Source organism: Nelumbo nucifera, chromosome 1, assembly GCF_055504915.1.
Source record: "Nelumbo nucifera cultivar China Antique chromosome 1, China Antique-T2T, whole genome shotgun sequence".
Taxonomy (NCBI): Eukaryota; Viridiplantae; Streptophyta; class Magnoliopsida; order Proteales; family Nelumbonaceae; genus Nelumbo; species Nelumbo nucifera.
In genome coordinates, this window is record NC_142649.1 from 149,784,466 (window position 1) to 149,795,990 (window position 11,525).

The window sequence follows — 11,525 nt, forward strand, 5'->3', positions numbered from 1 at the left end:
CTAGGATTACAATTGAAATTTAAATCTGATAGAACTCTTTATTCTTGAATTCGAGTTTGGCTTTTTTAATAATTTGGGCCACTATAAGGTTTTTCTACGAATTGGGCTTCAGCTGTGAGCTGGGATTCTTTACAAATTTTCTCCGACTTTGGGCCCGATTTTGACCTCAGACCGCATCTGTTAAAATTCAGAACATGAAAGTTGTGGAGTTCTTCCTTATCTTTCCAATGCATCTTGAATCATCCCAATCGGAGTCCGGATGTGAGAGTTATTCCCAGATTACTGAATGGTGCCGAAACTATGCAAAATCGTCCGATTAGCCTTGTTTTCCTCCTGTCGCCTTCTTGCTTGCCCTGAATCGAAATACAAGAGTAATGAGTCCAATTAAGTGCTAATTTAATGTAAAAAAATGAATATTTGGGGATAAAAATATGATGCTTTTTATTCCCATCAACTGCTATCCCCTTCAAATCCTTGTCCGTGAAGGAGAGGGACTCTTTCTGCTTCTGCTTCTTGGGGACCAGCCCCTAGATGTTTAACTGCCTGGCATAGGCCTTGTGAGCTGAGGCCGAGGCTCCACCCGAGGCCGTGCTTCCAGCTATGACATCGATGACTCTAGTTACATGCTAATGTTGTTGTTGAGAGGACGAGGCGCCAACCTCACCCCTGATGTACTACTTGAGGTGGCCTCGGCGGATGAAGGACTCTATCTCATTCTTGAGATCGTAGTAGTCCTTGGTGTCGTGGCTAGTGCCTCGATGAAATTTGTAATACTTCTTTGGGTTCCCCCTTCAGGACTCTTCTTGAACTTCTTAGGCCACTTCATGAATTTCTCCTCTCCGATCTACATCAAAATCTGCGTGCCGATGGAGTTGAGTGGTGCGTACTGGTTGTAATCCAAGGCCGAGGCTGGTGGCTTCCTACTGTTGTTGTTGTTGTCGTTGTTGTGGCTGTGGTCTCCATTCTTTCTCTTCTTTTCTAGGGCTCCGCCCTGATGGTGCACCTTTCTTGAACATCCCTAGCCGAAGCCTCTTTGACTGCAATGTACTTCTAGGCCCTCTCAAGGAACTCTAGTTTGTCTTCGGCTAGTTTTGGCGATTGAGCACTTGAGGGCTGAGCTAGGGAGGAGTCCGCTAATGGCGGCGTGCATGGAAACCATGGGGTCGAGGTCATGGACCTCGAGCTCTTCCTTCTTGAAGCGGTCAATGTACGACCATAAACTTTCTCCTCGCTTCTGCTTGACTGTCATTAATGACACAACAGTCTTTTGGGGGCGTCGATTGCTGATGAAGCGGGTGAGGAATATGCTGGAGAACTGCTCCCACGAGTTAACAGATCGAGGTGGGAGGCTTGAGAACCACCATCGAGCAGCTCACTTGAAGGTTGCCTGGAAAGTTCAGCATGTCAAGGCATCGGAGTATCCATGTAGGACCATGAGTACCCTGAAGCTCTCCAGGTGATCGTCCGGGTCTGTGTTCCCGTTGTACATCTCCAAGGTGGGAGCTTTGAAGTGTGGGGGTAATAGCTCGGCGATGATGTTGAGGGAGAAGGCATCCATTCTCCCCATAGAGTTACTCTATCCGGCCGAGGTGTCAGTTCGGTCTTACTTGACTTGTCGGAGCTCAGCTTTGACAACACTAAGCTCTGCTCGCAGTTCGGCAAACTAAGGGTCGGGCATGGCTTGCGCGCCATCCTGGTCATCACAGACGCAATGAGGGCCGATGCGGACTCCAGAGTATTCAAAGGCAAGACCGCACGCTTCGTGCCTAGCGTGACGATCGTTCAGGATGTCCCGAAGATCTGAGACGTGAGGGGAAGAGGCTCGGCATCGGCCCTCGGCCCTAGAGTGGGCACTGGGGCGACCGCGACGCCCGCTTTTGTCAAATTTTCCCTTCGGCACCAATGATGTTGCTCGAAGGGCTGGCGGCTATCCTCAGATTGTGCTGGTCCCTTCTCCCTTCGGCTGGGAGGTCGGAAGTTCCTAGGATGCGGGCTGGTTGGGTGACTGCTGCCAGACTCGGAGGGGTCGATCTGTGGCACATAGCCAAGACCGAGGGCTGGCTTATGGACCCATGCTGTCCTGGTTGTGTTGATTCCCCAGCGGGGTGGTCTTCCTAGGAGGGACCTCCTGCTCGGGGGTAGCTCTGCTAGACTCATTAAGTTAAATACTCCAGGTGGTCGAGCATGGCGTGGAATTGTTCATTAGTGACAAGGTTCTGGGTGTTCCTGGCTCTTCGTACCATGATGATTAGAGCTTAGGGATTTCTTAGTTTGCCAAAGTTCTTTAGGGGATCATCTTAACAATGTTTCTCACAAATGGCGCCAAGTGATGATGCTCAGATTGGCCGAGGACAACAAAGTAATTTCGCCCTTAAGCTCTGGAGGTGGGCCAAAGGCTTCGAGGATTCGGAGACGAAGTGCTGAGGCCGAGGCTGATCGTGTACCGAATTCCGTAGAAGCCGAGGGTTGGTATCTGAAGTGCTACAAGGCAGAGGATGTCAAAGGCCTCGGATGAGAACCCAAGGCGGAGATTCTAACAGACAAGTAAGTATGAGGGTATGAAGAGGGGAATCAGGTTGATTATGATTGAATTTTTCCAAAATGACATCACCTTATGGCCTTGTTCGTTTTTCATTGTTAGTGGATTCTACAAAAAGAAGGAACAATTTTACATTTGTATTATAGGGGGCAGAAAGGTATTACCCTTCATCCACTTGAATAAAATTACTAACACTTTATGGGACAACATTGCCCCTTCAATAGTGATACTTAATCAGCATTGCTTAGTATTACTTTAGAAACAAAAAAACACAGTAAATGCACTTGAGTAAGTTTTTTCTAGGAAACATTTGTTTGAATAAGCACATTTATCTAGGTAAATGACTTCCCGAAAAATGAATAGGATCTACATACGGTCATAATACATTTGTCTTAACTCTTAATCCCTAACCTAATAACAAGTTGTTTTTAGTGATTTTCATACCATTATTTTATGTTTTATTTTTGTGCTAAAAGAACCAATAAAAACATTAACCAATTAAATATCAATAAAAAATATGGTCATATATGACCATAAGTCGAGTTTATGTCTCCTAATCAAATATTAAAAGAATATGAAATTTTTCGTGAGGATGAAAGTTCGGGTTGGGGGTTCAGTACCTTGGATTGGACAAGAATCGACCTCAATCCGACCTAACCTCACCCAACTTTCACCCCCAAAGTCCAGCCCTCCCCAAACCCCAAGGCTCCATTTGTTTTTCGGTAAGTTATTTATCCAGGTAAATGCAGCTACCTGGGTAAGTTTTTCCTAGGAAATATTTGCTCAAGTAAGTGCATTTACTCGTGTTCTTTTATTTCTTATGTAAATAAGGCAATAACCATTTTAACCATAAAAATCCATTATCAAAAGGGGTATTTTTGTCCCATTCAACTATTGGCAACTTTCCCCCTAGGTGGAAAAGTTATTTACCCACCTAGGAGATTGGTATCGTCACTGTCAAAAGCTCATTGCGCCATACCGATTCTGCAAATATCCTTCTGTGAATCATGAAAGAGAAGATTGGGGACGGCAGCGAGAGTGGGACAGACCCCATCCCAATCTCTTACCTCTTTAGCATGACAACGACCATCAAATTGGGCGATGACGGCAACTGCGACGATGACAATGGAGCACCGAGCAATCGCGGTGAGGATATAATACAGAAGCAAAACTTACCCGATGAACTTATCACCGAAATACTCTCGAGACTTCCCGTCAAGCCTCTGTTACGCTTCAACTGTGTTTGCAAACCTTGGCGCGCTTTAATTAGTGATCCTGGTTTCATTAAGAAGCATGCCATTAGATCCATCGAAAATGAGCAGAACATCAACCTCATCCTTAGAGGATGCTACCTCTATTCCGTCGAATTTGATGCATGTGATAAAGCTGTAGAGCTTGACCATCCACTCAAGTCTCCCAATTATGTAAATGTACCCCAAGTAGTAGGTTCTTGCAACGGGTTGCTCTGTTATACAACACTGACAAGGCCATCTTCCTTTCGAACCTGATGAATCAATTTTTGGTGAAATATCAATTTTTTGTGTTAAGTACTTCGTCATTTGGTCTGCTTTCAAGTGGCCTATGATTTAGAGGCCGAAGTAAACTTTTGTTGGATGAGGACCAGGATGCCAAGCTAACCTGACCGAGTTGGGGGAAGATTAGGTGCCGAGTTAACTGGGCCGAGTTGGGCAGGTTAGGTGTCGAACTGACTGGGCCGAGCTAGGCAGGCTAGGTGACAAGCTGACTGGGCCGAGTTAGGCAGGTTAGGTGACGACCTGACCAGAGTGCCAAGCTGCCTATTTGGTGCCGAGCTGACTAGAGTGTCGAGCTGCCTATTAGGTGTCGAGCTGACTAGAGGGTCGAGCTACTTATTGGGTGCTGAGCTGACCGAGGGTCGAGCTACCTATTGGGTGCCGAGCTGACCAGAGGGTCGAGCTGCCTGGTGGCAAGCTTGATTGATTGTTGAGCTTCGTAGTTCTTTAGAGACCTGCAAGGAATCAATGTCAGAGAACCCGGGGTGGCTAACCCGGCGAGGTCGATCCGATGCTTAAGTCAGTACTCTCATAGTAGACTACGAGCTAAAAATCACAAAGTATGAGATCTAGAATATGCTTACTTGCCCCCACTATGCCATTGGGGCCGGTGCCTTTATATAGGCATAGTTTGGCGTGGGCTTCACGAACCGCATCCGAGATTTCCGAGAAGTCGTCTAAGTGGTCCGAGATTCCCTGAGGCAATCGCCATGCACGTTGACCACCCTCCGGATGGTTCGGCACATGGGCCAACTTCCAAGGATCGTGGGAGTGTTAGGATATGCATGCCGAATTTTTCGGCGAGCACGTCTCGCAGGTCGCTAGGTCGGCGCCTGTGCCAAGCCGCTAGGTTGTGCCTGGGCCAGGTTGCCAATTCGTGCCTGGGCCAGGTCGCGCCAAGGCCAGGCTGCTAGGTTGCACCTGGGCTAGGCCGCCAGGTCGGCGCCTATGCTAGGCCGCCAATTCGTGCCCATGCCAGGCCGCTAGGTCGGCGCCTATGCCAGGCCGCCAGGTCGTGCCTGGGCCAAGCCGCTAGGTCGCGCCTGGGCTAGGCCGCCAGTTCGCGCCTAGGCTAGGTCGTGTCTGGGCCGCCAAGTCGCCAGGTGGGACACCATCAACTTGTCTAAGTCAAGTCGTTAACTAATTGATTCCGGGTGTCACCTAATTGTTCCGAGGTGCCATGTATAACAATATCACTGGAGGGCAAAAATCCACCCTCATTATAACCCCTCCGCTAGACAGCATCAGAAGTTACCTTACACGCCCATAGAATCTCGAGAAAAAGGTTATATCGTATATGGTTTTGGTTACGATCCCATCGCCGACGATTACAAGGTTGTGAGGATTGTCGAGTTTTATGGAGACGATGATGACTCTTTTGACTCTGAAGTCAAGGTCTATACCCAGAGTTCCAACTCCTGGAGAAGGGTGGGGGACGTCCCTTTCAGCCTGAGATACAAGATATCTGGGATGCTTGCCAATTCTGCGCTTCATTGGATCTGGACAGTATTAGATTCTGATTCAAAGGCCTCCAACTTAGTCTTTTCTTTTGATCTTCGAGACGAAGAATACCGAGTGGTGCCACTCCCTAGTTTTCCCGACGATAGCTTTCGTATGAATGTGCGAGTTTTGAGAGGACGTCTCTGTATACTCTGTAATTACTATAAGTTCCGTGTTGATATATGGGTTATGAACGAGTATGGTGTGAAGGAATCTTGGAGTAGACAGTTCTCGATTGCACAACCCTCAGTAATTAGGTCTTTTGAATACTTGAGGCCTCTGTGCTTTTCGAAAAATGGGGAGCTTCTTCTTGAGCAGGACAACAACAGACTAGTTTTGTATGACTCTAAAAGTGAACGGGCTCGGGTTCTTCGGATTCACGGTATTCCTGATTGGTTTGAAACCGAGATTTTCGTCGGAAGCCTTATTCCTCTAAGTGGTCGAGATGGAGCTTTGAAGCAGAAAAAAGCTAAACGAAAGGGAAAGAAAAAGAAGAGGTAAATATTTATTAAGCAGTACACAACGTTACTGTTCTATTAATAGACATGTGCTTTGTTCCATTTATTTTCATCTTTCCACTATCTTTTTCTTCTTGCACTTCATAGTGTATTGCTTTATTCGAAGAGGTTCAAGTGTTTAGGGGTTAGTTTTATATAATCGATTGAGAATTTCAATCAGCAATGTTGCAACAGAACGATTTTAAGGGGATATGTTTAGTACAAAGGGGTGCCATTTGCCATCATTTGGGTATAGGAAGGAAACTGAACCTGTGATACTTTGGACGTGTCTTCATTCCTTTCAGGGTTGATGCCAGACTAGGGGGCTTTTCTGAGAGCACAAGCACAGGAAAAAAGGAGTAGCACTTAGCTGCAAGTAAGTAATATGAGAAGAGGTTATGCAGCTTTACTTTGATGCGTCATATTATCTAATTATCATTCGTAATATTGTATTAATGTGGTAATTTGGTCTATGGCAGGAAGCTATAGGTCATATCAATTTTGTGGCCATATCAATTTGAAGCTCAGGCTCAGTTGGGAAGGAGTACAAATAGAAACATGTAGAGTGCAAAACCTTATATTTTGTATTATTTTGTATGTATTTGTATTGTATACTCGTCACTGTCAAAAGCTCCTCGCGCCATACCGATTCTGCAAATATCCTTCTGTGAATCATGAAAGAGAAGATTGGGGACGGCAGCGAGAGCGGGACAGACCCCATCCCAATCTCTTACCTCTTTAGCATGACAATGACCATCAAATTGGGCGATGACGACAACTGCGACGATGACAATGGAGCACCGAGCAATCGCGGTGGGGATATAATACAGAAGTAGAACTTACCCGATGAACTTATCGCCAAAATACTCTCGAGACTTCCCGTCAAGCCTCTGTTACGCTTCAACTGTGTTTGCAAACCTTGGCACGCTTTAATTAGTGATCCTGGTTTCGTTAAGAAGCATGCCATTAGATCCATCGAAAACGAGCAAAACGTCAACCTCATCCTTAGAGGATGCTACCTCTATTCCGTCGAATTTGATGCATGTGATGAAGCTGTAGAGCTTGACCATCCACTCAAGTCTCCCAATTATGTAAATGTAACCCAAGTAGTAGGTTTTTGCAACGGGTTGCTCTGTTATACAATACTGACGAGGCCATCTTCCTTTCGAACCTGATGAATCAATTTTTTGTGTTAAGTACTTCGTCATTTGGTCTGCTTTCAAGTGGCCTATGATTTAGAGGCCGAAGTAAACTTTTGTTGGATGAGGACCTGGATGCCAAGCTAACCAGACCGAGTTGGGGAAAGATTAGGTACCGAGTTAACTGGGTCGAGCTGGGCAGGTTAGGTGTCGAACTGACTGGGCCAAGCTAGGCAGGTTAGGTGACGAGCTGACTGGGCCGAGTTAGGCTGGTTAGGTGACGACCTGACCAGAGTGCCAAGCTGCCTATTTGGTGCCGAGCTGACTAGAGTGTCGAGCTGCCTATTAGGTGTCGAGCTGACCAGAGGGTCGAGCTACCTATTGGGTGCCGAGCTGACCAGAGGGTCGAGCTACCTATTGGGTGCCGAGCTGACCAGAGGATCGAGCTGCCTGGTGGCGAGCTTGATTGATTGTTGAGCTTCGTAGTTCTTTAGAGACCTGCAAGGAATCAATGTTAGAGGACCCGGGATGGCTAACCGGCAAGGTCGATCCGATGCTTAAGTCAGTACTCTCATAGTAGACTATGAGCTAAAAATCACAAAGTATGAGATCTAGAATATGCTTACTTGCCCCCACTATGCCATTGGGGTCGGTGCCTTTATATAGGCATAGTTTGGCGTTGGCTTTATGCACCGCATCCGAGATTTCCGAGAAATCCTCTAATTTCTATTATAATATAGTGTATATGTATGGCCAGTCTCGTCCCTGACTATTAGACTCGTATGATTTAGACATCCAATATTTTGATTTTTGAGAATAGTAGGACTTTGTTTACTATCTAAGTCACTCTATAGCGAGATGTTGGAAAGGTAGCTTGTCATGGAAAGCTTCAATTAACAACTGTCTCAACTCCTTTTAATTTGTTCAAGTCAAAATGTTGGGATTTGGAATTGGAAGCCATCAACTTTTTTTTTTCTTTTTTCTTTTTTTTTGTTAGAATTGGATTTTGCATGTTGAGAAAAATGAGGAAGATCACACGCTCATGCCTGTGTCTTAACTCGTAACTATCTCCTAAAAGGCCAAACTTCTTCAATTTTGGAGTGGTTCTATTTTGTGCGACAAACTCTGCTACTATTGCTTTTATTCAAGGAAAAGATGTGAATGCAATAATTCTATCCTCAAGTCCATATCGCTGGCCATTGGACGCTGAAATGTATGGGCACTTCATTACAGCTTTTTTTTATATTTATACAGGATAAGCAAAGGATTGCAGCCTACAGTTTGGATGAGACATATTGAGATTACATTCAGCTCCCTGATGACATGCTTGGTATGCTAGTGAGCTAGGACCTTAAAGGTTCTGCTTATATACTGGAATTCTGTCATATTTACATATTTACACAAGTAAAAAAACTTATAGCAAATAAACTGTTCTTCCCATGTGCCATAAGCTTGATGAGCTTGTAACTTCTGTATTACATCTTTTGCATCTGATTAAAGAAAATAAACAACTGATATTATTGTTCCATTTGCTACTTGAAGCATTCGAACTAAGGTATGAAGTTCTGCTGCTTTTCTGGTAGAAGCTGAACTTTAAAGTCCCTCGGCAAAATGAAGTTCATCTCTCTTAATGAAAATACAAATTTCAATACCTTCACTTGACAGGTTCTCATTATATGTTCCATCCACTTGGATGATATTGCATGCTGGGCTTCTGACGACTGATCTTGTCCATGCTGATTTGGTCTATTACTCTGTATTTCAGTGTTCAGCCTTTGGCCTTGAAGGAAGACTGTGGTCCATGAGAATACGATATTCTGGATCTTGTTAATCATCTGCACAGAATGAACTTGGTGGTGCTTCAAAATTTTACCATTTCTTGCTTCCCATGTAGTGTGATAGGCTGCTGTCAATTTTGTAATAAGATGTTTTTTCTCCCAATTTACTTACTAGAAGGCTATGTACCAATCTCAAATGACTTGGGACAGAGTGCAGGTCTGATAGTAATCAGGATTAAAACCTATATTCGTGTGAAGCCAAATCAGTTTAGCTAAATGACAGTGCATGAATAATGCTCTTGAATTTCTTCTTGCTGCTCACAGAAAATGCAAGATGAGTCCTGTAAGATCTTTCTTCTGAAGTTTACTGCAGGTTGGGGAGCATTTGGTACGAACCTCTTTCATTCATTGAGAAGAAGAGAGGATTCCCTCGAGCACCACTCAAAGAGGGGATTCGAGAGAAGGCACGAAATAAAAAGAAAGGTATAGTAATTGATTGATGTCCTCATTACATAGATGGAGGATCACCTCTGTACCGTTACAATAGGAATCAAGTAACAGAATATCAGAATGCAAATGATGGCAAAATAAGTGTGCCAACCGTTTAGTAACAACCTTAGGTGGCCTGATCCTTTGGGTGTATTATCCTTGCCAGGTGTCCTTTCTTGTGAAGTTGAGTGGCTCGTAACATTTCCACCCCCTTGCGTTGAGCCTTGTCCTCAAGGCTAAAATCTGGGCATTCTTGGCTTAACTCAGTCGACTTCTTTTGAGCAGTATGTGTAGTGTAACTTGTCTGTCCAGGTATAGTTGGTGGAGGATCCAAACAGGAATGACAGTGTTGCAATGTAGTGTAGAGAGGGACCTGGCATGAGTAATAGTCTCCTGTCAACACCTTCAATTACTTCTCTTAGAAAATCATCCCAGCAACACTTCTGTCCTATACTAAATACTACCCACCAAACTTGTTACGAGAGTTAATGGTAGGTAATGCATTCAATGAGAGAACATGATCAGGCCCTATTTCTTCATATGTCATAAGTTCAAACATTTTGATGATCCCCTCCTCTATGGCATCACTAAGTAACCAAAAATTCAACAGCAAGCTATGCCATTCTAGAGTTTTTACAGGACTGACCTCAAGGCTCAAGCAATAATGCTAGGGAACCTTCATCTGGACCACCATTTCCATACATGTTGACTAGTATGAATTAGACATGGTGATGCAGCGTGGAAGCAATGAAAAGTGGGCTGGCAATGCAAGCACCAGGCGAACACCAGCTTCTAACAAAGCTAAACGTAAATCTCTAGAGGAGAGAGAAAAAGGTGACGAAAAACTGAAGTGTCCATTAGCTTGGAAAATAACAATATTTATAATATATCTGAAAATTGTAGAATAACTAGGAAAGAACAATTGTGATAGATCTCTACTCTGCTAGGATCGAACTCTTCTTGATCTTGATCTTTGTCTTGATAGGATCAAACACTCTTGGGCTTGATCTTCACCGTCCGATCTCCTTGGATCTTATCCATGCATGGATTATCCTAATCTTGGTATGAATCTTGGATTATCTTGAACTCTTGGATTATCTTGGATTCTTGAATTCTTGATGGATTTTGGATTATTGAATTCTTGATGGATCTTGAATTCTTGAATTATGGGATAATCTTGAATTCTTGAATTATCCTTATCCTGCAAACTTCCTTATCCTATGGACTGCCGCCCATATGGTGAGATGAGCTTCCATGATGGGATGGGCTTCCATCACATGGATACTTGCACAGTCCAACCTCAATTTTGGAGCATCACCGTGAACGGATTTCCCAAATTGAAGATTCTTGGACTTGTTAGCTTCATTGGAAATAATTCTTGTGGGCCTCCTCGTAATACCTGAAGGAGCTTCTCTCTGACCGCCACCATTATCTTAAAGAGTGAAACCACAAAAGATCTTACCGTGGGAAAATTTCCGGATCTACAGTCACACATGATCAAGTCATCATCTATCTCGTGATCAAACCGTATTTAGTAACAGGCATGACTTAATATCATCTTGCCCAACTATAGCAAAGAAGAAATACACTAGTCTCCCTTTATTTGCCTTTAGAATTGAGCATCAGCACCCATTTTGCAAGGCCAATTTCTGTGGCTTCATATGTTACTGCAATAGTGCAATGTGTCTTCTCTCAAGACATCTGCTTTGCCATGGTTATGTTGTACACTACGAACCTTGTCCAAGTGCTTAACTGATTCACAAGCATTAGGATCCTTGAAGGAAGTCGTGTCTTGCCCAAGTGGGGCCCTTGAGGCCAGGTGGTTAAAAGTCAAGCATTCTCTTCTCGCCTAAGAATGGAGTACCCAATTCGATGATGCCTAATCCCCATGAAACCAGCACCATTGATGCTTCCACTAGACTCGTCTGATCAAGACCTCTGGGTAAGAGGTATGGGATAAATTCAGCCCTGCTAATCTGCTTCAAATTGGTAAATGCTTTAGAGAATCCATCTATCGAAGCCACTCTAAAATTGGCAAAGAAGCTCAAAAG

The 11,525-nt window shown here is 44.3% G+C and overlaps 1 protein-coding gene across 1 annotated transcript; it reads left to right on the plus strand.

The window, feature by feature from the left end:
• The first annotated feature begins 1,549 nt into the window (after positions 1-1,549).
• Positions 1,550-6,431, plus strand: LOC104606635 (F-box protein CPR1-like). Its single transcript, XM_088898844.1, has 3 exons — positions 1,550-4,025; positions 5,274-6,068; positions 6,374-6,431. Exons 1-3 carry the CDS (start codon positions 3,547-3,549, stop codon positions 6,429-6,431), a joined length of 1,332 nt encoding a protein of 443 aa, XP_088754970.1. The 5' UTR covers positions 1,550-3,546.
• The last annotated feature ends 5,094 nt before the right edge of the window (positions 6,432-11,525 follow it).